Source organism: Leptonychotes weddellii, chromosome 9, assembly GCF_054177405.1.
Source record: "Leptonychotes weddellii isolate Sample4059 chromosome 9, ASM5417740v2, whole genome shotgun sequence".
In the NCBI taxonomy this organism is placed as follows: Eukaryota; Metazoa; Chordata; class Mammalia; order Carnivora; family Phocidae; genus Leptonychotes; species Leptonychotes weddellii.
Genome location: NC_138377.1, coordinates 32983059 through 33010825, shown reverse-complemented (window position 1 = coordinate 33010825; position 27767 = coordinate 32983059). Strand labels below are relative to the sequence as shown.

At 40.0% G+C, this 27767-nt stretch overlaps 1 protein-coding gene, 2 long non-coding RNA genes and 1 pseudogene across 4 annotated transcripts in view; 3 read left to right on the top strand and 1 right to left on the bottom strand.

The window, feature by feature from the left end:
• The window catches only part of SGPP1 (sphingosine-1-phosphate phosphatase 1), a 32726-nt gene extending 31561 nt beyond the window's left edge, over positions 1-1165 (bottom strand). Inside the window, exon 1 of the mRNA XM_006741724.3 lies at positions 170-1165. Within this exon, the coding sequence (XP_006741787.2) occupies positions 170-1162 (993 nt within the window). The 5' untranslated portion in view covers positions 1163-1165. The remainder of the gene's footprint in view (positions 1-169) is intronic.
• On the top strand, positions 1165-11945 carry LOC145723415 (uncharacterized). The gene is made up of 5 exons (XR_014148433.1): positions 1165-1550; positions 3065-3233; positions 5840-5944; positions 8201-8301; positions 11583-11945. It is a non-coding gene; the product is annotated as an uncharacterized LOC145723415 (long non-coding RNA).
• Positions 11946-12490: 545 nt separating this feature from the next.
• The window catches only part of LOC102746297 (uncharacterized), an 82464-nt gene continuing 67187 nt past the window's right edge, over positions 12491-27767 (top strand). The window contains exon 1 of one of the 2 annotated variants that reach the window (XR_014148432.1): positions 12491-19733. This is a non-coding gene — a long non-coding RNA (uncharacterized LOC102746297). The remainder of the gene's footprint in view (positions 19734-27767) is intronic. The other variant, XR_014148431.1, reaches the window with a different exon arrangement.
• Positions 26274-27345, top strand: LOC115943774 (solute carrier family 25 member 3 pseudogene; annotated as a pseudogene).

The window sequence follows — 27767 nt, the reverse complement described above, 5'->3', positions numbered from 1 at the left end:
TTTTTAAACCTAGGAAGGGCCTGTTCGCGGGGGGCTGTGAAAACCCGTGGAAAGAGAGGTTTGGAAGGGGAAATGGCCAAGTTAAAGTAACTGAGCGGAGTGAAGAGAACTCCGGGTTCTCCGCCGGAGAACTCCCCCAGGCACAGCAGGCGAGGAGAGGGAAACTTACCTGCCAGCGGCCATAGGTGAGGAGGACCATGGAGATGGGGATGGCGGTGCCGGACATGGCATGGGTGGAGGGCATGCTGTACTCAGAGTTGTAGAAAACCTCCAACTTGACCACGGGCGGCGAGGCGGGCCGCGGCCAGCGGATGATGTCTTTGGTGCACTGGCCCAGGTACATGACCAGCACCCAGATGACCACGAGCCTCCGGCCCACCAGGGGGTCCAGGTTCCAGATCCAGAAGGGGAAGAACAGGATGTAAAAGAGTTCGTTGCCCAGTTCCGTGCCGAAGCAGAACAGGTAGTAGAGCGGCCAGTTGCTCACGTGGGCCAGCTCGCCCTCCTCGCCCGTCAGCGAGTTGCGGCGCAGGGCCCCCACGCGCCGCAGCGAGGCCGGGCCCAGCTCGGTCGCCAGCCCGTTCCGCACGCCGTTGGGGGCGCCGCCGCCGCCGGGCTTGGCGGGACACTGATTGCGGTCGCTTCCGGGCGGCTGGGGGCCTGCGGACGCCCCTGGCTGCTGCTCTCGGCGCCGGGCGTCTCCCGCGAGGGGCGCCTCTGCCTTCTCATCCCCCCTCGGATCGGTGGCGGGCGCGGCGGAGCGGCGCGGAAGTGCTTCCACCCCGCACAGCCGCTGGAAACGGGCCACTTTCTGCGGCTCCTGCAGCCAGCCAGCCAGCTGGGCCAGGCGCTGCCTCAGCGACATGATAACGGGACCCGGGCGGCCCGTGGATGGGAGGACGTCGGCGGCGGAAGGACGGGCCGGCCCCCAGCGCAGCCTCGAACCGTCCCCGCGCGCCTGGCCAGCGGCAGCGGCGCGCAGCTGGACCGGTCGGCTCTGCCGAGTGACGGCGCCACAGGCCGCAGCGGCCCCCGCGCGCCCCTCCCAGGCCGCGCGCGCTCCACCACAGCCCGCGGCCTCCACGCGCCGGCGCGCGCAGCGCCCCGCCCCCCACTGCCGTTCGGGGAGAGGCCGGGCCGCGCGGGGCCGCCCCGAGAGCATCCGCAGGCGCCTGGGTGCTGAGGCTCGGCGGGGCGGCTGCCTGGAGGTTCGCCGTCACCTCCACCAGGCGTCGCGGCGCTGGGCCGGCGGGCGGACGTTGCCCGCCCCCCTTCTGCAGCTTCAGCCCTCGTTGCCCTCCGGCTGTGGTGCCGGCTTCCCTCTGACGAGCGTTGACTCGGAAAGGCCACGATCCTGGTGCCGGCGTCCGCAATGCGAGTAGCCAAGCACCCGGACATCCTGCTGGCACAGAATCAAATGTTTAATGGTGAATGAAGGCGAAATAACCACCATGGTTTCGGAAACGTTCCATTCAAGTAATCACAAGTAATTACAGAGCTGTCTCTGACGGTTGATGTCCTGAAAGCCACGTGCCAACTGACCAATGGTGGTAAGGCTAGATGTAGGTCCCAGGACAATACTGTGCCATTGATCAAATAAGAGATCACAGTTATTCTTGACTTAAATGTAGAATTTCCTTTTAATAAATTCTAATAGCTGGGTGGGGTTGCACAGAAGAAATGTAATTGGTGGCTGTGATTTAGAGGCTTAACTTCCATGTCTCACAAGTTACAAACTTGACTTCTAGAAAATATATTTTTTATTAGAAGGTCTCTGAACTCTAATTCCAGGAAGTTACTTCAGGTAAGGTGGATATCTATAATTAAAGAATTTGAACCTCTTCCAAGAAACTGGCTGGAAATTTCCCCTCCTGTGTCATTAGAAATATTCCCTTCATTTCCCACGGAGTTAGTCTCTTCTTCCCACTCCACTTGCTAGGCTGTAGCCATAGAAAGTTGAATAAATTATCATCCCTATCTTAAAGTTGCTCACAGTATAAAGAGACTGAGATAGGTCTACCTCTCAAGTACAGAGCCGATGAGAAATGCTAAAATGGAGACATCAACAACATGCTCTGGAAAGGACAAGAAACAAGTTGACTAGGGACAGCAAGAAAGGTAAAAAGTGATCCTCTTGAGCTGGGATCCTTATTAAAGAGCAAGATAAGAATAGATGGAGAAACTTAGGAAAAGAGAAAATGGATAAAGATGGGATAGGAATGTGCAAAGATGTATTTGGTAAACAATTAATAGCTCATAGAATACGGAGTAGGAAGAGTAAGTGATTGGAATGGGGTTAGAAAGCGGGGATAGGACCAGACTGTAAAGACCTTGAATGCCTAGCTGGAGATTTTATTTTGCAGTCAGCGGGGAGCCATGGAAGGTTTTTAACCTAGAGAGTGACATCAGAACTGTGCTTTAGAAAGATAACTGAGAAAGAAATCAAAGATAAATTGCCAGAGGTCAGAGACCAAAGGCTAGGCAAATAATTAGAAGATGACTGCACTCACTAGTCAGGTGAGAGAGAATGAGAGCCTGAACTAGGACTGTGGTTCTGGGAATTGAAAGGAAGAGCATAGATTTGAACAGGATTTTGGAACTAGGAAAAAGTTAAAGCATTTCATTTGAATTCATAGGTCTGCAGGCAAATAATAGTCCATCCTTGGTTGGAACACGTTGTGTCTAATATTGAGGCATTTATAATCTATGAGGGAGACAAAACCTGAGAAAACATGTAAGTATATTCAAAGATGTAAAGCCAGGCATACCAAACAGCTCAAGGAAATGAGACACAAGCAATCACTACATGGAGTAAACAGAGAGGCGGCATTGGGTGATCTATGAGCAATTTATACATGTTTTTTTGTCAAAATAATTTGTTTATAAAGGAATTATTCAGATTCATCCAAGGAATTTTCCAATTCTGGGGACTCATTAGCCTAGAGATAGCAGAGAAAGAAGAAAATATATAAAACAAAGTAGAGGTGATATTTATATTTTATGGCTAAACTATGACTTCTTCAATAATGGCATATTTTGTCAGAATGCAATATTCTCTTTAAAGGTAATAGAAAGATGAAATGGGAATTTGGCCTCTACTGCACTGAAGAGGAAAAGAATTTAAGTTGACAAAACTTGAAAGGGCTGACACTGTCCTGCTGGTGCTGGAAATCTGTTAATGATAAGGACAAGGTCAAAAGCACCAAAGTACCATGATGAAAAGAGTAGTTCTGGTAGGTTCTATTTACACTTACTCTCTACTTTTCATCTTGAAACTAATAGGAATTTAAGCATTTTTATAATGAAGTATAAACATTTTTTAAAAAAGAAAATATTGCAGGGAGGAGGTGGGGAAAAAAGAAAAGAAAAGGGAAGGGAAGAAGAAAAAAGAAAAGAAAAGAAAAACATTGCTACCAAGTAAGGATATGACTGACTGGGTGTGATAGTCAAATGTTGATAGTTTATCTTGCGTAATTAACATGTTAAATAAATTTTGTTAGATCCTTCTCTGTACTTCAGTTTAACTTTATGTAATATTAAAACCTTTTTGAGGGGTGCCTGGGTGGCTCAGTCATTAAGCTGCTGCCTTCGGCTCAGGTCATGATCCCAGGGTTCTGGGATCGAGCCCCACATGGGGCTCTCCGCTCAGCGGGGAGCCTGCTTCTCCCTCTCCCACTTCCCCTGCTTGTGTTCCCTCTCTCGCGCTCTCTCTAAGAAATAAATAAAATCTTTTTAAAAAAATAAAAATAAAAAAAACCTTTTTGAGATACATGAACTATAAACCCAAAGTATTGCTGTCATTTCTAAATGGACCTTTCCTAAAAGTAGTAGGGAAACACAATATACTCTTAACTTTGGTCATTTTACCTTCCACAGCTAGTTTAAGTTTAGTTTTTTATCATACTGGGTTGAGATAAATCATTGATTCAATTACTTTTACAAAGAAGTCCTAAGAATTTTACCTTAGAAATACATCTTCTGGGGCGCCTGGGTGGCTCAGTCTGGTGTCTCAGTTAGGTGTCTGCCTTCAGCTCCGGTCATGATCCCAGGGTCCTGGGATCAAGCCCCGCAGCATTGGGCTCCCTGCTCGGCAGGAAGCCTGCTTCTCCCTCTCCCACTCCCCCTGCTTGTGTTCCCTCTCTCGCTGTTTCTCTCTCTGTCAAATAAATAAATAAAATCTTAAAAAAAAAAAAAAAAAGAAAAGAAATACATCTTCTGTCCCTGACCTGGGTAGAATGGCGCCTGGTTGGTGGTGCTTGTCTCATATAAGCCAAAAACCTGCACTTGTTGCCAAGTCTTCCATATTACTAGATGTGAAACCTTGGGACGATGAGACAGATATGGCAAAACTAGAGGAGTGCGTCCGAAGCATTCAGGTAGACGGCTTGGTCTGGGGCTCTTCTAAACTAGTTCCAGTGGGATATGGAATTTAAAAACTTCAAATATAGTGTGTAGTGGAAGATGATAAAGTTGGAACAGATATGCTGGAGGAGCGGATCACTGCTTTTGAGGACTATGTGCAGTCCATGGGCGTGGCTGCTTTTAATAAGATCTAAAATCTACATCATAGATCATTGCCCTTAAATAAAAGCTTAAAAGACAAAAAAAAAAAATACATCTTCTAAGTAATATATAATTAAAACTATGTTATACATATTGTATATTTGAAAGTTGCTAAGATAATAGATCTTAAAACTCCTCATCATAAGAAAAAAATTTGTAACTATGTGAGGTGATGGATGTTAACTAAAATTGTGGTATTCATTTTGCAATGCATATATCAAATAATTATACTATACACTTTAATACAGACTTCTATGTCAATTATATCTCAATGAAACTGGGAAGAAAAAAACTATATTACTAAATAAGAAAATGATAATATTCATTTTAAACTGATTACTTATTATCAATTTATTTTCTCTTGCCTGGAACACAACTTAATTTCTTATTCGTTAAACTACAAAATTTATATATTGCAAACTATTTACCCTAAAATATTACTATTAACTGTAGTAGAATATTTTTGACATCTAAGTGTCAGTACATAGCACATTATGGGCATTAATAAATGGTGAATATGAATTTGTTATTTTTGAAATATTAAACCTATGTTTATTAAATTCTTTGCATATACACCTAGTGATTTTATCCTGCATCTTGGATTAGTTTTATATTTCTAAAAAATAGGATTTCCTCTGAATTATCAAAAAGATGCTTATCATAGTACAGATATAAGTAAAATGTGATAAATATACATAAAATTTTATAATTAACAGATAATGAGTTTTCTATGCTTTATGTTTTCTGTACCCCAACATTTCAATCACTTTCTTCCAGAGTAAGATTCTAAGGAAAACAAAAAACCCTACAGAAAATGATCTGAGGGGCACCTAGGTGGCTTAGTCAGTCAAGCTTCTGCCTTCAGCTTGGGTCATGATCTCAGGGTCCTGGGATCAAGTCCCGCATTGGGCTACCTGCTCAGAAGGGAGGGAGTCTGCTTCTCCCTCTGCCTCGCCATCCCCCCACCCCCGCTCATGCTCATGCCCTCTTTCACTCTCAAATAAAATAAAATCTTAAAAAAAAGAAAAGAATCTGAGAATATTCTAGGCAACAAAATACATGGCCTCTCACCCATGTTGGCTGAGATAACCATGGAATTCTTTCCTTACCATATGGACCATTATACTTAGTTTTCTTTTACCCCAAATTTGTAGTACTTTTTTTAAAAATCTTTTTTTTCTTCCTAAGATTTTACGCCTTTGTTTGTTAACATCTCTTTCCGGTTCCAATTTCCTTCTTAAAAATCTGATTCATGGCTTTTTATTTTTTTCCACAGAAATGAATGGAAATACAGGTGTGTACCCAACTCTGAAGATTTATTTTTAATTCAAGACTTGAAATCTCCAGCCACATCTGCCCATTGACCACTCCAGACATTTTGGTATGTTGATCTGCCCCTAATATTTCTATGTTTGTAATATACTAAATTCTCCATTAATCAGCATGGTTCATTTAATTTTCTAAAGAACATTAATTGGTTTTATGAACTTTAGCTCTTGGTGAAAATATTTATAAAATGTGTTTGCTATACTTTCTTTTTTCCCCCTTTTTTTCTTTTTTTATTGAGGTATAATTGACAACATTATGTTAGATTCAGGTGTACAACTTAGTAATTCAACATTTGGATATATTGCAAAATAATCACCACAATAAGTCTCATGACCATCTGTTACCATACAAAGTTAACACAATGTTATTGATTATATTACCCATACTGTACATTATATCCCCATGACTTACTTATTTTAGAACTAGAAGTTGGTACTTCTTGATCCCCTTCACCCATATCTCCACCCAGCAGTCCTCTTACCCTCTGGCAACCACCAATCTGTTTTCTGTATCTATGAGTCTGGACTTTGTTTTGTTTTGTTTTTGTTTTGTTTTTTAGGTTTCACATATAAGAGAAATCATGTGGTATTTGTCTTTCTCTGTCTGACTTATTTCACTTAGCAGAATACCCTCCAGGTCCATCCATGTTGTGGCAAATGGCAAAATTTCATTCTTTTTAATAGCTGGGTAGTATTCCATCATGTATATACCACATCTTCTTTATCCACTCATCCATCAATGGACACTTAGGTTGTTTCCATATCTTGGCTATAGTGAGTAATGCTGCAACAAATATTTCTTTTCAAATTAGTGTTTTCTTTTTCTTCAGATAGAATACCCAGCAGTAAAATTGCTTCATCACATGGTAGCTCTATTTTTAATTTTTTTAGGAATCTCCATACAGTTTTCCATAGTGACAGCACCAATTTACAGTCCACAAGAGTTTCTTTTCCTCTACATTCTCACCTAACCTTGTTATTTCTTGTCTTTTTGATAATAGCTATTCTGACAGGTATGCGGTGATAGTTCATTATGGTTTTGATTTGCATTTACCTGATGATTAGTAATTTTGAGCATCTTCTCATGTGCCTATTAACCTTTTGTATGTCTTTTTTGGAAAAATGTCGATTCAGATCTTCTGCCCATTTTAAAATTGGGTGGTTTTTTTGTTGTTGAGTTGTATGAATTTTTTATGTTTTGGATATTAGCCCCTCATCAGGTATATGATTTGCAAATATCTTCTCCCATTCGGTAGGGTGACTTTTCCCTTTGCTGCTGGTTTCCTTTGCTGCGCGGAAGCTTTTCATTTTGATGTAGTCCCACTTGTTTATTTTTGCTTTTGTAGCCCTTGCCTTTGGAATCAGATCCAAAAAAACCCATCACTAATACCGATGTCAAGGACACTACTGCCTGTTTTATTCTGGGAGTTTTATGGTTTCAGGTCTTGCATTCAAGTCTTTAATTCATTTTGAGTTAATTTTTATAAGTGGTGCAAGATAATGATCCAGTTTCATTATTTTGCATGTAGCTGTCCAGTTTGCGCAACATTTACTAGAGAGACTATCCTTTCTCCATTGTATATTCTTGCCTCCCCGGTCATAAATTAATTGGCCATATATGTGGGGGTTTACTTCTGAACTCTCTTTCCTGATTCACTGATCCATGTGTCTGCTTTTATGCCAATACCATACTATTTTTATTGCTATAGCTTTGTAGTATTGCTTGAAACCAAGGAGTGTGATACCTCTGGCTTTGTTCTTCTTTTACAAGATTGTTTTGGCTATTCAGGGTCTTTTGTGTTTCCATATAAAATTTAGGATTATTTGTCCTGGTCCAACTGCCACTGGAATTTTGATAAGGTTTGCATTGAATCTGAAGATTGTTTTGGGGAGTATGGACATTTTAACAATATTTATACTTCCAATCCATGTGCATGGAATATCTTTCCATTTATTTGTATCTTCTTGAATTTCTTTTGTCAGTGTCTTATATTTTTCAGCATACAGGTCTTTCACCTCCTTGCTTAAATTTTTCCCTAGGTATTTTATTCTTTCTAGTGCAATTGTAAATGGGATTGTTTTCTTGATTTCTCTTTCTGATGGTACATTATCAATATATAGAAATGCAACAGATTTTTGTACATTAATTTTGTATCCTACAACTTTACTAAATTCATTAATTATTTCTAACAGTTTTTTGGTGGTGTCTTTAGGATTTCCTGTATTTCTGTATTATGTCATCTGCATATAGTGACAGTTTTACTTCTTCCTTTCCATTTTGTATGCCTTTATTTCTTTTTCTTGCCTAGTTGCTGTGGCAAGGACTGCAAATACCATGTTGAAGAAAAGTGGGGAGAGGGGCACCTGACCAGCTCAGTCAGAAGAGCATGTGACTCTTGCTCTCGGGATTGTGAGTTTAAGCCATATTGGGTATAGAGATTACAAAAAATAAATACATAAACTTAAAAAAACAAGTGGGGAGAGTGGGCATTCTTGTTTTATTTCTGATCTTAAAGGAAAAAGCCTTCAGCTTTTAGCTTTTTACCATTAAGTGTAATATTAGCTGTGCATTTATCATATATGGTCTTTATGTATGTTGAGGTACATTCCCTCTATACCGTCTTTGTTGAGAGTATTTAATCATAAATGAAGGTTGACTTTTGTTAAATGTTTTTTCTGAATTTATTGTGATGATGATTATATGATTTTAATCTTTCATTTTTTAAATGTGGTTTATCACATTGATCAATATGAGGCTGTTGAACCATTCTTGGATCTGGAATAAATACCATTTGATCATGGTGTATGATCTTTTGAATATATGGTTGAATTTGATTTGCTAACATTTGTTGAGGATTTTTGCAACTATGTTTATCAGGGATATCAGCCTGTAATTTTCTTTCTTTTTTTTTTTTTTTAAGATTTTATTTTTAAGTAATCTCTGCACCCAATGTGGGGCTCGAACTTAACAACCCTGAGATCAAGAGTCACGTGCTTTGCTGACTGAGCCATCCAGGCACCAACCGGCCTATAATTTTCTTTTTTGTGTGGTGTCTGTCTGGTTTTGGTATCAGGATAATCCTGGCCTCATAAAGTGAGTTTGGAAGTGTTCCTTCCTCTTCAAGTTTTTGGAAGAGTTTGAGAAGGATAGGTATTAAATCTTCTTTGAATGGTAGAATTCACCAGTGAAGCAATCTGGTCTTGGGCTTTTATTTGTTGGGAAGTTTTTGATTAGTGATTCAAACTCCTTACTAGTAATCAATCTATTCAGATTTTCTATCTCTTCATGATTCAGTCTTGGAAGATTGTAAGTTTCCAGGAATGTAGTCATTTCTTCTAAGTTGTCCATTTTTTGTCGTATCATTGCTCATGGTAGCCTCTTATGACCCTTATCAGTTGTAACTTTTCCCCTTTCATTTCTGACTTTATTTATTTGGGTCCTCCTTTTTCTTGGTGAGTCTAGCTTAAGGTTTGTCAGTTTTATATATCTTTTCAAAGAATCAGCTCTTAGTTTCATGTATCCTTCCTTTTACTTTTTTTTAAATTCTTTTTTTTTTTTTTTTGAAGATTTTATTTATTAGGGCACCTGGGTGGCTCAGTCAGTTAAGCGTCTGCCTTCAGCTCAGGTCATGATCCCAGGGTGCTGGGATGGAGCCCCATGTTGGGCTCCCTGCTAGGTGGGGAGTCTGCTTCTCCCTCTCCCGCTGCCCCTGCCCCTGGCTCTTGTTCTCTCGTGCTTGCTCTCTCTCTCAAATAAATAAATAAAATCTTAAAAAAAAAAAAGACTTTATTTATTTATTTGAGAGAGAGACAGAGAGAGCAGGAGTGGGGGGAGGAGCAGAAGGAAAGGGAGAGGGACAAGCAGACTCCCTGCTCAGCAGGGAGCGTGATGTGGGGCTCCATCCTAGGACCCTGAGATCATGACCTGAGCCCCCCAGGCACCCCAGTTGTCTCCTTCCTCCTAATTCTGGGCTTTGCTTTTTCTTTTTTTAGTTCCCTTTTAGGTGTAAAGTTAAAATGTTTATTTGAGGGCGCCTGGGTGGCTCAGTTGGTTAAGCGACTGCCTTCAGCTCAGGTCATGATCCTGGAGTCCCGGGATCGAGTCCCGCATCGGGCTCCCTGCTCGGCAGGGAGTCTGCTTCTCCCTCTGACTCTCCTCCCTCTCATGCTCTCTGTCTCTCCTTCTCTCTCTCTCAAATAAATAAATAAAATCTTAAAAAAAAAAAAAAGAATTATTAAAAAAAAATGTTTATTTGAGATTTTTCTTATTTCTTAAGGTAGGTCTATATTGCTATGAACTTCCCTCTTAAAACCGCTTTTGATGCATCCCATAGATTATGGTATGTCATATGTCTGTTTTCATTTGTCTCTGGGTATTTTTTTATTTCTCCTTTGATTTCTTGTTTGACCCAGTAGTTGTTCAGGAACGTGTTGTTTAATCACCACATAGCTGTAGTTTTTTTAGCTCTTTTCTTGTAATTGAATTCTAGTTTCATATCATTGTGGTTGGGAGAGATACTTGATATGATTTCTGTCTTCTTGAATTTATTGAGATTTGTTTTGTGGCCTAACATGTGGTCTCTTTTGGAGAATATTCCATGTGCACTTGAGAAGAATGTGTATTCTGCTGCTTGTGGATGGAATGTTTTGTATATGTCTGTTAGTCCATCTGGTCTCATTTGTCATTTAAAGTTAATGTTTTCTTTTTTTTTTTAAGATTTTATTTATTTGACAGAGAGAAAGACAGCCAGAGAGGGAACAGAAGCAGGGGGAGTGGGAGAGGGAGAAGCAGACTTCCCACAGAGCAGGGAGCCTGATGCGGGGCTCGATCCCAGGACCCTGGGATCATGACCTGAGCCGAAGGCAGCCGCTTAATGACTGAGCCACCCAGGCACCCCTAAAGTTGATGTTTTCTTATTAATTTTCTGTCTGAATAATTTATCCATGTTGTAAGTGGAGTGTGAAGGTCCCCTACTGTTATTATATTGCTGTCAGTTTCTCCCTTTAGATCTGTTAATATTTACTTTATATATTTTGGTGCTCCTATGTTGGGTGCATATGTATTTATAAATGTTATATTTTCTTGCTGGATTGACCCCTTTATCATTAGATAGTGCCCATCTTTGTCTTTTATTACAGTATTTGTTTTAAAGTCTATTTTGTCTGGGGATGCCTGGCTGGCTCAGTCAGTGGTACATGCAACTCTTGATCTCAGGGTCGTGAGGTCAAGCCCAATGTCGGGCATGGAGCCTACTTAAAAAAAAAAAAATTAAAATTAAAAAAAAGTCTGTTTTGTCTGATACAAGTATAGTTACACCAGTTTCTTTTTGTTTACATTAGCATGGAATATCTTTTTCCATCCCTTCACTTTTAGTCTGTGTTTATTTTTACTTCTGAAGTGAATCTCTTCTAAGCAATATATAGATGTGTCATGTTTTTTTAATTCATTCAGCCATCCATTCATTTTGAGTAGAGAAGTTAGTCCATTTACACTTAAAGTAATTATTGAAAGGTATGTATTTATTGCCATTTGTTAATTTTTTTTCTGGCTGTTTTTATAGTTCCTCTCAGTTCCTTTGTCTCTTTCTTACTTCCCTTGTGGTTTGATAACTTTCTTCGGTGTTATATTTAGATTATTTTCTCATTTTCTTTTGTGTATTTTCTTTTTTTTTTTCTTTATTTATTTGACAGAGAGAGAGACAGCAAAAGAGGAAACACAAGCAGAGGGAGTGGGAGAGGGAGAAGCAGGCTTCCCGCTGAACAGGGAGCCTGACATGGGGCTTGATCCCAGGACCCCAGGACCATGACCTGAGCCGAAGGCAGATGCTTAATGACTGAGCCACCCAGGTGCCCCTCTTTTGTGTATTTTCTAGAAGTTTTTTGCTTTCTATTTACTGTGAGGTTCATATATATCATCTTATGTATATAATAGTCTATGTTAAGTTGATAGCAACTTAAATATGAACACATTCTAAAACTCTACATTTTTATTCCCCTGTAACATTTTGGTTTTGATGTCACATTTTACATTTTTTAATTTAATGTATCCTTTAACTATGTAGTTTAATTTTACTCTTTGCTTTTAACCTTCACAGTAGATTTATACGTGGTTAATCCACTACTTTTGTATATATTTGCCTTTTCCAATGAGATTTTTACTTTTATATGTTGTCTTGTATTAATTAGTGCTACTTCTTTTCAGATTAAAGAAGTCTCCTTAACATTTCTTATAAGCCTGGTTTAGTAGTGATGAACTCCTTTAGCTTTCGCTTCTCTGGAAAACTCTTTTATCTCACCTTCATTTCTGAATGATAACCTTCCTGGATAGAGTATTCTTGTTTGGAAGTTTTTTCCTGACTTTGAATATGTCATGTTTCTTCCTTCTGGCCTGCAATGTTTCTGCTGAGAAATCTACTGATAGGTCTGTGGGGTTTCACATGTATGTAACGATTTGTTTTTCTCTTGCTGCTTTTAAGAGTCTCTCTTCAGGGGCGCCTGGGTGGCTCAGTTGTGGGCATCTGCCTCTGGCTCAGGTCATGGTCCCAGGGTCCTGGGATCGAGCCCCACATCAGGTTCCCTGTTCTGCGGGAAGCCTGCTTCTCCCTCTCCCACTCCCTCTGCTTGTGTTCTCTCTCTCTGTGTGTCTTTCTCTGTCAAATAAATAAAATCTTTAGAAAAAAAAAGTCTCTCTTTATCTTTAACTTTTGTCATTTTAATTATGTTTTGTTGGATCTCTTTGGGTTCATCTTATTTGGAACTCTCTGGGCTTCCTGAACTTGGATGTTTCCTTTCATAAGAAGTTTTAAGAGAAGTTTTCAGTCATTATTTCTTCAAATAAGTTTTCTGCACCTTTCTCTCTTCTCTTTCTGGGACCCCTATAATGTAAATGTTATTTCACGTGAGTTTCTTACGTTATCTACATTGTTTCTTCCTTTTTTTTTTTCCCTTTTTGCAGGTATGTCTGGGTGGATTCCATTGCCTTGTCTTGCAGCTTACTGATTCATTCTGCTTCATCCAGTTTGCTGTTGAACCCCTCTATTGAAGTATATTTTTAGTTCAGTCATTGTATTCTTCAGCTCTGCAACTTCTGTTGGTACTTTGTAAATATTTTCTATCTCCCTTTGTTGAAGCTCTCACTATGTTCATTCTTCTCCCAAGTTCATTGAGTATCTTTATGGTCATTACTTTGAATTCCTTATAGGCTACTTATCTTTGTATCATTAAGGTCTTTTTCTGAGGTTTTGTGTTGTTCTTTCATTTGCAACATACTTTTTCATTTTGCTCGACTCTCTGTTTCTATGTATTAGGCAAAACAGCTACTTCTCTCAGTCTTGAAGGAGTGGCCTTGGGTTGGTGATGAATATTCTAGTTCAACTTTGCCCTCATTTTTGGTTGTCTCTGGAACCTTTGTGATTGTCTAAACTGCCTAGTTTATTCTTCATATGTCCTGTTGTTGAGGGTATGCCAAGACTTGTCAGTGTTCCAAGGGGAAGAATCTCATTTTGCACCTAGTTTCGGGCTGATCAGAAGCCAGGTCTTCAGGTAGCAGCTTTTTTATTTCCCTTAAGATTTTATTTTTAAGTAATCTCTGTATCTACTATAGGGCCCAAACTCACAACCCCAAGATCAAGAGTCACATGTTCTACCAGCAGAACCAGCCAGGTGCCCTGGTAGCAGCTTTGAAAACATGCAAATATATATAGTCCTGTGGGGCTGCAATCATAATCCCTGCTGGCCTCAAGACCAGGAGATCTGGAGGTATCCCCTGGGTGACAGTTGCAAAACTTGGGGCTCCAAATTAGTGTATAAGCTTCCTTCTGGGAGGTCTTGTTGAGCTGTAGTGAGGCCAAGGGAGTGTGGAGGATGGTGTCTCCCTGCTTACATTCCCTGGGTGTGCCTACTTAGCCTCTAGATGTTTGGGAAACCTAAAATCTGTCCCTCAGGCTGCAGCTCCAGACTAAATAAATAGGCCTTTTTTCACAAGACTGGGGTTGTGTTTCAGTCTGCTGTTTATTTATTAATTTTTATTTTAGAGAGAGAGACAGGGTGCAAGCAAGGGGAAGGACAAAGAGGGGGTGGAGAGGATCTCAGACTCTGCACTGAGTGTAGAACCTGATGCAGGGCTCCATATTATGACCCAAGATCATGACCCCAAGATCATGCACTGAGCTAAAACCAAGAGTCAGTCACTCAGCTGACTGAGCCAACCAGATACCTCCAGTCTTTTGTCTATGCAGTGCCCTGGGGGTGGTGGCTGGCCAAGAACTGTCTTTCTAATTGTTACATTCCTGTGGAGCTCAGGAATGCCAGCCCCTTTGGCCACCAGGGCCAGGTGATCAGGGGGGTCCCCACTAGCACCCATAGCTTTGGGTGGGCAGCCAGAGAATATAAAGGGTGGGGGAATACTCACAGGCATTGGAAAGGCAGCAGGAAAATGTCTTGACTGCCCACAGCTGCAGGCTTCAGGAATACACTGGGAGAGTACTTTGTGTGCTTGCACCAGCTTTAGCCTGGGAGCAGGACAATGTCACAACCGTTCATGTTTGCCTGGCCTGGCCAGGGAGCATGGCAGTGCTGCAGCCACCTGCACGCTCCAGCCTCAGCAAGGCAGTAGGACAGTGCTACCACTGCTCACTCCCACCTGTCTTAGCAAGGCAGCAGCAGAGTGCCACACTGGAGCTTGCCCACCCGTGCTGCAGGATAGGTGGAAAGTGCAGAAGTGGCGTCTGCCAGCACCTCCATCTCTGGGGAGGATCTCAGGGGTTCCCCGCCCCTCAAGCAGATGCTCTTACGTTAGCACATGAGTCTCCTTCACATACAGACTGGGCACTCTTCTAACTGCTGTTTTGCCCTGGGTCCTCTGGCAAGTGAGACTGCATGTGGGCCCTTTAAAAAGATAATGTCAGTTTCCTCTAACACTTTGGGTCCCTTGGACCTTCCCAGTTAGTTTTCTAAGCCAGATGCTCTGGGGGCTCATCTTCTTGGTGCAGGTCCAGAGGTTGAGGTGCCTAATGGAGAATATGAACCCCTCACTCCTCTGGGAGAAGCACCGGGTGGGTAAGATCCCTCCCTACTGTGTGTCACCGAGCTGGGAATGAGTTTTTTGGTAAGACTGTCTCTACCTCTCCTACCTGCCTCGGTGTGGTCTTTTTATCCTTTTTTGGGGGGAGAAGCAGTTCATTTAATTTTCAGATCTTTTTCAGAGAGAAATGATCCATATGTAGCTGTATATTTGGTGACTTGGAGAGTGGAGGTGAGTTCAGGATCTTCCTATGCTGTCATCTTGCCACACTTGGTATATTTTCAAATGTAGGTTTTTGAAAGTACAGTAGAATGAACAACCTACCCTTTTGGGGAGGCATTTTTTTCATTGTGGCCAAAAATACATAATATAGAGGCACCTGGGTGGCTCAGTCAGTTGAGTGTCTGCTTTCGGCTTCAGGTCATGGTCCCAGGGTCCTGGGATTGAGCCCCACATCGGGCTCCCTGCTCAGCGGGAGGCCTGCTTCTCCCTCTCCCACTCCCCCTGCTTGTGTTCCCTCTCTCACTGTGTCTCTCTCTGTCAAATAAATAAATAAAATCTTTAAAAAAAAATACAGAATATAAAATTTGCCGTCTTAACCTTTAAAAAAAATCTTTTTTGTATGCGGGTATTCAAGGACTTTGAAGATTTTTAAGATTAAGATTGGAAATGGACTCACAGAATTATATTGCTGGAAAGGGTTTAGAAGTCATTTTATTAATGTCCTCATTTTATGAGAGTCATGCAGTTTATTAATCTCATAAATTAAGCACCAGCTTATTAAGCACCAACGTCAGACACATCTCCTGCTTTCGATATGCACACATTCAAATAGCCACTGAGAGTGCCATCAAGAGCTCTTATCTCTCTTGTAGGCTCCCAGATTGGATGACTGGGGATTGTCTTTTGAATTTTCCTCCTCTGATTTCTGTCACCAATTCCTCTTTTTTCCTACTGCCACAACTCTAAGCCAAGTTCAGTTGACAAGGAAGGAGCATTCTAGGAAATGGTTGAGGATTTGTTTATGTTATAAAGTGCAGTTTCAGGGTCACTGAATCTATACAAGAAACCTATAAGGGCTGCTTCAGCTCTAACAAATTCTGTTTACCTTTTAGATCCACAATACTCCGTTACTCCTTTAGCAATCCAGTGTGATTTTCAGTGGGAACAAGGATGCAGCCTCCACTCCAGTCAGGCTTATCTTTTATTCATAGACCACCTAAGTTACTAACTCAAAACTTCCTTCCCTTACCTGAAATGCTGGTTTTCTTTCCTTCCACCTAGCTATATAATGCCGGTAATCAAGGTCCATGTCTTTCAGAAAGTACCCAAGAAAATGAATGCCTGAGTTAAATCTTGCTAGAACTCAGTGGAATTGATTCCTCTGGTGACCACGGGTTCACCACCTTCAGCTGGGCCAAGGGAGTAGTAGGTTCCCAGAGACTTTTTTACTTGAGTCCAGGAAAGGATTGGAGTCCTCTCTCTTCAATGGCTGCAGCTTTAACTTCTAAAATCAGAAACATAATAACCATATTTCTTCCTTTAACAGAAGCTAGTTAGCAGCAGAGAGAAAGTGAAACTGCCACACAGATAGCGACAGAAACAAAAGATTTTGAAGACTCCTAACAAGGTTCAAGCCAGCTCTTTTCAGTTGTTTCTAAGGGCTACCTCTGCAGTCTTACCTTTGTGATCCTGGACTGTTCAGTCCTTCCGTGGATTTCATGAACCAATAAATTCCCCTTTCTATTTAAGTGTGTTTGAGGTGGGTTTCTGTTATTTTCAGATAAAATACAATCACACAGGTGGTTGAGGCAGAATTAGAACCAGAAGCCAGATCTGATTGCTGATCTATAACTTTGCCCACAAACAGTGCTGTTGTCCCTATGCTGATCTTCTAATTCTTTTTTTTTTTAATCTCTGCTAATGTACTGCGAAGAGCAGAGCGGGCGCTAAGTAAGAGTTGATGGGTTACTATGAGGATGTGCAGTTCACTGCTATAGAGAACACACGACCTGGAGCTAAGTTTAGGGCTTGGATCTGCCCCTGACTTCCTCTGTGGTCTTAGACAAATAAATCACTCATAATCTCAGAGGCGTAAATCCTCCTTGCAAAATGGGAGGGATAGCAGTCCTGTCTACCTTATAGGATTATGGAAAGGCTAAAATGACATTATATAGGTAAGAAATTTTTAAACTATAAAGTAAATTAACAACCACAAACATATAATTGTATTAGTTATAGAAAATTGGACTGAGGGTGTGCTGAGGACAAAATATACCTTGGAACTTTTATTTAAAGAACTAAATCTGATCTCTTACTATCATCTTAACATCATCATTCGACTATCCGTCATGTTCTCCAAGTCAGCGTGTTCAGACAGAACACATTGTCTTTGTCACACCTCTCCCAGCATTCGCCACCCCCTTGAATCTGTTGTCCACACTACTTTCACAACTGTTTGATCACAGTTCTGCCCTGCTTAAAATCCTCTGGTTTTGCCCCATTGCCTTTAGGATAAAATTCAAATTTTACTTTGGCATTCACGATGAACTAAATTTAGGTTGTCCAGGATAGGATAGACGAGGAAAAACAGGTGATTGAGGTCTAATTTCCTCAGAACTTTCGTTTCACAGAGTCTGGTCCTCATCCTACCTGGCTTTTTGTTTTCTTTTCCCTCCCACAGTGATGTTTGCAAGCTGAGGGGCCTTTGACGGGCAGAGTGAGGGAAACCAGGTGTTATTCAGGGGGTCTTCATCATCCTGCCCCTGCCTGCCTCTCCTACCACTGCCCAGATACCCTCACTCCACACTCACTTATTCTTAAAGGAAGCTCCCTGAATATTCCGAGCTCCTGCATACCTCTGTGTGTTACTCCATATTATTCCTTTCTGTCTTGAACTCATTTCCTTCCATTTCTCCCCTGACTGAGTCCTTCAAGACCATGACTTAGTTGCAGACAGGAACAATACCCTTGATTTCTATATCCCTAGCACCTAAGTGTTTACTGAATAACTGCATGAATAAACATAAGTGAATGAGGTTTGGGAATGCATTCCTACAGAACTCCCCTAGAAAGGTATTGAAATTTAAAGAGATTGTTAAAATGTATATAAACTTGATAACTTGGCTTTGGCTCATTCTCAGCACATCTGTGGGTTATAAGAGATCACTTCCTTGTCTGTTCCTTATACAAATCTTTGAGAGCTGATGATCCTTAGAGAGGTTACAAGTTTTGGTCAAACCAGTGTGTCCACTAGCTACTTGGTAATACATTCTTTGGAATTACTTGACTTAAATGATCACTGAGAGGCATCAAGGAAGTGAAGCTTTTCCTTTTTGGAGAGCCAATTTTGATAATAAAGGTAACAGTAATTGGATCTTTTTACACAACATGTACTATTTGATGTGCCTTTTGGCTAAGATCAAGTGTGATGTGTTTTACAGATAGTAACTAATTTAATCTTCTCAACAGCCCTATAAAGTAGATCTTTCTATCTTCATACTATACATGAAAAATTGGGGCACAGAAACATGGAATATGCTCAAGGTCACAGAGCTAGTAAGTAGTAGAGCCTACCAGATGTCGGAAACCAGAACCCACACTCTGAACACGTATGCTATCTTACCTCCTAAGAACTCTTAAAACTGTCAGTCAGTCTTTGTTATTCTCTATATTCTGCCTTATGGTAAACAACATTCAACTGACTTCTAATCCTGAACTTCTCACATTATATTTAGTTGATCATTAGATATAATAAACATATGTTACAGAAAATGTCACATGGAGCCACAAAGGAAATAGAATAATTTTCCATTCATTTTAATTAAAAGAACAAATATTGGGGCACCTGGGTGGCTCAATAAGTTAAGTGTCTGACTCTTGGTTTTGGCTCAGGTCATGATCCTGTGGTTGTAAGATCGAGCCCACATCAGGCTCTACGCTCAGCATGGAGTCTGCTTCAGATTCTCTGTTTCCTTCCTTCTCTCTCTCTCTCTCTCAAATAAATAAATAAAAATTTTTAAAAAGAAAAGGAAAGGAAAGGAAAGAACAAATATTGAGTGCTTTCCAAGTGTGAGGCATTAGACTAAGGGCCAGAGAAGATACACAAAGGAATAAGACACTGTCTTGACCTCAAAGAATTTATAATCTAGAAGGACAGATTTAAAAATGTATACAACTTGCTGTAATAAAAAACTATTTTTTTTAAAAGATTTTATTTATTTTTCAACAGAGAGAGAGAGACAGCGAGAGAGGGAACACAAGCAGGGGGAGTGGGAGAGGGAGAAGCAGGCTTCCCGCAGAGCAGGGAGCCTGATGCGGGGCTCGATCCAGGGACTCCAGGATCATGACCCGAGCCGAAAGCAGTCACTTAACCAACTGAGCCACCCAGGCGCCCCAATAAAAAACTATTTTTAAGGCTTTAACAAAGGTACAGACACAGTGTTAGGGGCATAATAATAGGGGAATAATAATAATGGAAGAGATTAATTCCCAGACAGGGAAGGAATAGCATTGAATAGAAATTCAGGGAGGGGGGATTTGGGAAGGAAAACATCTGAGGTACAGAAAAAGTAAATGGGCAAACAACGAGACTGGAGAAAGAAGGCAAGTTTTAGAAAGGGTTAGAAGGTTTAGAAGGGTTCCTGGGAGGAAGAGATGAGATTAGACCTCATTGTGGAAAGACGTAAATGCTACACTAAGGAATTTGGACTTTATTCTTAGGCAACAGAGAGCAAAAAAACAACAAAAAGAATGCGAAAGAATGCTGAGATTGGAGGAATACTCTTTAGGAAGATGAACTTACCGGCAATGGTGAAAAAGTAAGTAAAATTGGAGGCTGAGGAGATCAGTTCATAATGGGCAAGGATGAGGTTAATAAGAGCCTGAACAAGAGCAGTGGCAATGTGAAGAAAGGAGATGGCAGGTGTGAGATACTCAGAAAATATCTGTCTAGGGTGAAGTAATGGGAAATCAGTTCAAGAAATGTCATATTCAAAGATAGAGTGTGTCAAATGAAAAACAAATCTGAAAGAATTATCCAGTGGGGGGTGGGACCACTGTAGTAAGGAGAACCCTGTGACCATAAGACTTGCAATCATCTCAAAAAGTTGGGCAAAAAGGCTTTTTCTCTTATAGAGAGAAGTGAACAAAGGTAGAAAGAACCAGGTATGGGGACAGGAGATAAAAGGGTGGTGACAGAACAGTAGATGAGAGAATGTTTTACCCCAAGTCCAGTCTCTTTCCAGGGAAGGGCAGTATGCTGACTCAGGCACAGGATGGGCCAAAGTTCAGGGACCTGAGGGAAGGAAAGAAGTTTAATGAAAGTTTAGTTAATATCATTTTGTTCCTGTTGATCAGTAAGGACAACACTAGTTTAGCTAGTCACTTATGAGACAAAGAATGGGAATTTGGAGGGTCTGTCAGAGGTAAACAAGGCAAGCATCTTACCTAAGGCCTATGTAATTTTTGTTTAATGACAGATAATCCAGCTGCCCCTCATTGTAGTTTTTAACTTTTCTATTTCCTCACATCCCTTATTCTAGATAGATTCCTGTCTTTTGGTCACTGAAAGAAAATTTATTTGAATAATGAAAGATTCTAAAATAACTCAATACCTCACTTGAAGAAAAACTGGTTTAGAGAGTAAAATGAATTTGTCAAGGCAGTTTAATTTAGAGCTGGTATTTAAAATCGGCAGTTATGAAGTACATGATACATCAAGAGACAGCTTGTCTATAAAACACATAGGCAACTGTAACTGAAATTCTAGAAAGTGACAGCCCGAGGAACCCTATGTTAGATTCCCTTATCATTGTTGCACTGTGTCTCATGGCATTTTTATGAAAAAAGAAAAAAGTGAAGAAAGGCATATAATGAAAATAAAGGAAACATGAAAATTATAAATATTTTATTGCCACACTAAAGAATTAATAATGTTCTTAATGGGAGCTGTGCACAGGTATATTACCTGTGTAATAAACTTTTTGTATTGAATTGATTGGATAAGTGCTTTAAATTTGAGAAATACTGCTCCAAGTCTATATTACATCATGTTAATACATTTTTTCCCAGCAATTTTAAACAGATACATAGCTAAAGATGCCGGGTATTACTGCAATGGTCTTATCATCCTAAGTCTATTATTAAAATAGTTTTTTTAAAAAATAAATAATAAATTAATTAAATAAAATAGTTTTAGAAGACATTCCTATTGCCATTAACAAAAGAACCTTGGCAAGTGAAGACTTCCTTTTACCTATACCCCTTTTGTTAAATACATCCACAGTCTAGTGAGAATCATGATTTTAAAGATTTTCCTTTAGTATTTCACATTCATTGAACATTATACATTGAAAACTTTTGGATATTTTTCTTTTAAGATTTTATTTAAATTGTAGTTAGTTAACATATAATGTAGTATTGGCTTCAGGGGTAGAATTTAGTGATTCATCACTTGCATAGAGCAACCCAGTGCTCATCACAAGTGCCCTCTTTAATGCCCATCACTCACTTACCCCATTCCCCCACCCACCTCCCCTCCAGCAACCCTCCAGCAACCCTCAGTTTGTTCCCTATTGTTAAGAGTCTCTTATGGTTTGCTTTTGGATATTACTAGAATATCTAAACATTAGAAGTGTTGGAGATTGTAAAGGATAAAAATTTTAGTCCTGCTCTGATCAGTGAAATTTGGTCCTCGTGGATTGAAAACACTTTTTTAAAGGTATGCTTCATCAAAGAACCTAATATTTTGGCGTAGGACTCTATCATGATGCATATTAAAAATCAGTGGACTGAGATATTAACTGAATCCCATACCTATTCAAATATTTATCCATTAAATGCTTGTTATTCTCATCTCATTTTGCTGAAAGCCGAAAGATTAATCCACTTCAGCAGTCTCTTGTCAAGTATTTGTTTTCAGTAATTTAGGGCAGATGACCAAAGAAAGAAATACATGGCTTAAAGAAGGATTAGAGTGGTGGAAATAGTTGTTTCATGTTTCAAAGAATGCTTTTAATCTCTTTTATTTTTTTATAGTTTAAGCTGATTATTTTGTTTGACATGTTTTTTCAGTGACTGCTCTTGGTAGCACCTCTTTGTTTGGGATATCTGCTTTTATTTTCTTTCACTGACTTTCACTGGCTTTACTTCCTTTGTAACTCCAGCCTTTCCTCGACTTGCAACCAAACCTGTCTTTTGATGTATTCTTTCTGTTTTTCACAAAACTAATGTGGTGTTTTATTTTTTTTAATAGAAATTCTAGCCAAAAGCTTGAGGGTACTGGTAGAAGAAATATAGTTGCAGTGACTTCATGGTTACATTCATTGTGTATTCAGACCTCCTGGAAAGAGGTTCCTTTGGTAGATGCCTCTGGGTTAATAGATCTTAAAGAGTCTCCTCTGCGTGTGTGCGTGTGTGTGTTTGTGTGTGTGTGTCTATGTCTATATATATATATACCATATACAAATATATATATCATAGAAACAGAAATATAGATGAAAAGTAAGACCTTCACACAACAAAAGCACACACATCTAATTAATGCCATGCTAGTATAGAATATCATGTCTATCTGACTAGCATGTTAAAAGCTTTTCACATAAAACTATCTAGGATGGATTTACTAGAAATGTCATCAGCACAATTTTTCCTATACATCAGTTTCTTCATTTCAATGTTTATGAGGGCATATATGTCAAAATATGTTGCTTTGCAGTCTTTAAAATTTATATTTATGAATCATATATTCAAATATTTTTATAATTTATGAACTTAATCATAAGAATAGATAAATCTCCTGCATTTTTCATGATTTCATCTATGTAAAAAGAGTGGATTAAAAAAAGATTAAAAGAGAGGTGCCTAGGTGGCTCAGTAGTTAAGCATCCCACTCTTTTTTTTTGAGAGAGAGAGAGAGCATGAGCAGGTGAGGGGCAGAGGGAAAAGCAGGCTCTCTGCTGAGCAGGGAGCCCGACACGGGGCTTGATCCCAGAACTCCGGGATCATGACCCGAGCCGAAGGCAGATGCTTAACCGACTGAGCCACACAGGCACCACAAGCATCCCACTCTTGATTTCAGCTGAGGTCATGATCTCAGGGTTGAGGGTCGTGAATCAAGCCCCAGAGTCAGGCCCCACCCTGGGCGTGGAGCCTGCTTAAGATTCTCTCTCTTCCTCTCCCCCTACCCCTATTCCCCAGCACTCACTCACTCTCTCTAAAAAAAAAAAAAAAAATTTAAAAATACATAAAATAACATTGGATGTCTTGGAGAATTTTTCCTTCATTTTATTTTCATGTCATTTAAAAATGCTCTATAATTATCTTCACAATTTGCAAAAATTAAGTAACACATTAATTTAATATTTTTATAGAACTCTATGGTGATTTTTTTTTTTAAGTAGGCTCCACACCCAATGTGGGGCTTGAACTCATGACACCAAGATCAAGAGTCCCATGCTCCACCGACTGAGCCAGCCAGGTATCACTGGTGATTTTTAGTATATATGATGATTATGGTAAAGTTTTCCAGTCCAAATGCAATAATTTAACATTTTATATCTAGCTCTGCATTTCAGTTTATTCCTTTTAAAAAAGAATGTCCCACAGGGTGCCTGGGTGGCTCAGTTGGTTAAGCGACTGCCTTCAGCTCAGGTCATGATCCTGGAGTCCCGGGATCGCGTCTCGCATCGGGCTCCCTGCTCAGCGGGGAGTCTGCTTCTCCCTCTGACCCTCCCCCTCTCATGCTCTCTCTGTGCCTCATTCTTTCTCTCTCAAATAAATAAATAAAATCTTTAAAAAAAAAAAAGAATGTCCCACAGCATTCTCACAATATGATCAAAATGCACTGAATCAGAGTGAACCAACTTTAAAATACTCTCCAAACATTTTTTCCATAATATTTATTTCTAAATTATATAAGTGTATTGCAATGGTAACATATAATGTATATTATGTAGTACACAGACATTTTAAAGCATGAAGTAAAAATAGAAATAGACATGTTATAGTTTCTCCTGATATCCCTGTGGGTTGTCTTGTGTAGTCCTGAAGGACACAAGCAGACTTTGGAGACCATTACATTAGAAAACTAAAAAGTCAAATAACTTAGGGTTTTACATTTATTTATGTTCTGTATTCCTTTCCATTATTAAAAAAAAATAGATTTGCCTTTGGTGGTAGATTTTACATTCATTTTTTTAAGATTATGTTTACTATTCAGATTCGAAATTTGGTATTTGCTGCTTAAAATTATGTTTCATAGAATTGTTGGGGAGGAAGAAAGTTTCCTCTATTCCAGACTCTTCTAGCTGAAATAAGGATTACATTTACATGAGATCAATTAACTGGAGAAAATCAAATTTAGTCTCCTATCTGCAATGAATCCACATGGACATAAAATTTCAAAGATAGGCAACATGAGGTTTATATGACATCCTGAGCTAAGGAGAGGGGTAGGGATGTAGGGATACAAAGTGGGGGGAAGACCATTAGCAGAAAGGTGAGAGATGTTTAGTAAACAAAGGTTGCTCTGTTATGCAAATAAGTTTGTGAGGTAAAAAGAAATATCTGTTAATAACTCTCTTCCTAATACAGGCTCTCCTTTCCAATGTAAATTTAGGCAGTTCAGGAGGAGGTAAAGAGCTGTTCCTGGATCTGCTGGGTTTTGATTGCTTTTAACTCAAGATAATCTTCATGGCAAAGTGGCCCACCTTGGAGCTGCCTGCCCTTGGCCCCTACAGTTCCCTCCTTTGGAACTGTCCACATGAAAAGTTGAGTTGATAAGTTGTTCCCTCTTGTTGAACCAGTCTCTTAGTCCTGAGAATAGGTCAACTCAGTTAAACTCATTTCAGGAGGCAGTGATGCAGGTGTGTTCTCAAAGTTAGGCCAATAGTTCAAGTAATCAGGTATTAAATAGGAGGCATTTCTATGGAAACAAAAACAGTGGTTAATGATTGGATCAAATTACAAACCAGTTTCTGAGTTCTTAGGCCAGCCAGTTAAGATTTTTAGATGTCAGGCTAGAAGCATCTTCAGATGGAGTGAGAATAGCCAGTGGTAATCTGACAGATTTTCCTGATTTGCAGTTCAAATGTCTCTGGTAATTTTTTTGAGTGACCCACAGGGTAACAGGCAAAAAGATTGTCTTTAAATATTAGTTATTGTTGGGGCGCCTGGGTGGCTCAGTCGTTAAGCATCTGCCTTCGGCTCAGGTCATGATCCCAGGGTCCTGGGATCGAGTCCCTACATCAGGTTCCCTGCTCCACGGGAAGCCTGCTTCTCCGTCTCCCACTCCCCCTGCTTGTGTTCCCTCTCTCGCTGTGTCTCTCTCTGTCAAATAAATAAAATCTTTAAAAAACAAATAAATAAAATCAATAAATAAACATTAGTTATTTATCTGACATTTATGTCAAATCACTCATATTTAGTTTGCAGGGCTTTAGGAAAAAGGGCAATTTTAGTTCTCACATGATTCCAAGTCAGAAAGGTGGGAGAAAAATTTAAAATGTTAGTTTGGAGAGTTATAGCCAGGCATTGAAGGAAACTAGAAGAAATCAGTTTCTAGTACCATTTAAAATGACAGTACTAGAATCTAATAATCTACACAGGTATATTTTTTCTCTAAATACTCACCCTCATTCTACCAAAGATAGCCATGTTACCACTAATCTGTTTGCAAAATAAGTCTAGTTTCAAAAAAATTGGGCATGATTATTTACATGAATACAGCAAGAATAACAGTTGACCATATAGGCTCTTTAAAACCTGCTTTCCTGGAACTTTTCATAAGAAATCTCCAGACTGAACTTTTAACAGCCTCTCAAGGCCAGAAGCCAAGCCAAATACTTGCCATCAGACTTCACCTGCAATACCTATAGATCTGGATTAATTTCTCTCCTCTTGAGGTCTCCAAAATACCCTGCACCTGCCAGGAAGTGATCTTTACTCACCTGCTTGGGTTCCTGGAAACTCTGTAAGCAGGGTAACAAACTGATATTTCCAAGGGGCTTTATTGGTTCTATAAAGTCAACCATAGTTCCTTAAAACAATTTTGGTCATATCTAAGTCTATGCATGTCTCTCAAATACAACATTCCAATCAAAGCCTTGGTATTATGACCAATGTTTCCAATTGTGTCCTGTTACAAAGAAAACAGATTCTTATTGAACCTATGCAAATAAATATATTACCATGAGAATTTAAGAATACTGAAAGTTTCTGAATTCTCGAGAGACCACGTAGGGAGAAAAAGATAAATGTTTCAATTTGTTCACAAAGGTATATTTTATCAAATTGCTGCTTTAAGTCAGTTAGCTTAAGATAAAACATTTCCTCAACTCTGGAAAAACAAAACATTATAAAAAGTCAGCTTAAGTTGTGGTCTTACACACACTGCTGTCGTTCCTCTGGATTTAGTGAAATGCTGTATGCAGGTGGACCCCCAGAAGTACAAGGGCATATTTAATGGATACTCAGTTACACTTAAAGAGGATGGTGTTCGTGGTTTGGCTAAAGGATGGGCTCCAGTTTCATTGGCTACTCTATGCAGGGGCTCTGCAAGTTTGGCTTTTATGAAGTCTTCAAAGTCTTGTATAGCAACATGCTTGGGGAGGAGAATGCCTATCTCTGGTGCACATCACTATATTTGGCTGCTTCTGCCAGTGCTGAATTCTTTGCTGACATTGCCCTGGCTCCTATGGAGGCTGCTAGGGTTCAAATTCAAACCCAACCAGGTTATGCCAACACTTGAGGGATGCAGCTCCCAAAATGTATAAGGAAGAAGGCTTAAAAGCATTCTACAAGGGAGTTGCCCCTCTCTGGATGAGAGAGATACCATACACCATGATGAAATTTGCCTGCTTTGAACGTACTGTTGAAGCGTTGTACAAGTTTGTGGTTCCTAAGCCCTGAAGTGAATGTTCAAAGGCAGAGCAACTGGTTGTAACATTCGTGGCAGGTTACATAGCTGGAATCTTCTGTGCAATTGTTTCTCACCCTGCTGATTCCGTGCTATCTGTGTTGAATAAGGAGAAAGGTAGCAGTGCTTCTCAAGTTCTTCAGAGACTTGGATTTAAAGGTGTATGGAAGGGACTCTTTGCCCGTATCATCATGATTGGCACTCTGACTGCACTACAGTGGTTCATCTATGACTCTGTGAAGGTCTACTTCAGGCTCCCTCACCCTCCTCCACCTGAAATGCCAGAGTCTCTGAAGAAGAAGCTTGGGTTAACTCAGTAGAATGATCAAAGCAAATGTGGACTGAATCTGCTTGTTGATCAGTGTTGAGAAAAGTGCAAGAGGAACTTTTATATATTTGACAGTGTAGGAAATTGTCTATTCCTGGTAAAATTACTGTAGTCTCTTGCCTAAGGAGAGGGTTTCAAACCCACTGTTGAAATAAGCCCAACTATTCATGAAAAAAAAAAAAGGTCATACAAATTATAATTATCCTCCTCAGTCCATTCAGTCCCATGATGTTAATTCTTGTTCTACATGAATCCACTTTTATTTAACTAGTTCCAAAAACTCTTACCTAGTTCAGTATTATGATCTTAAGGTTATCATAAGCCTGTACTCAGAGTTCTTTCCATGAGTCTCACTAAAAATGAAAGTTGCAGGAAGCTTTTGTAAAAGCAAACTGTTAAAGGATTTCTTTTCCTTCAGTGCCCACAGTTCTTGGTCACATGGCTTCGAAGAATGAAGAGGCAGACCAGACGAAGAGTGGTGGGTGGCAAAGCAAATTTGATTGAGTGGTAGTAAACTTTATTGAGCAATAGTACAAAACTCAGGAAGAGGGAGGGGACCGGAGAGGGTTGCCGCCGGAGTTCCTAAGTCTAGAGGTTTTTATGGGCTTG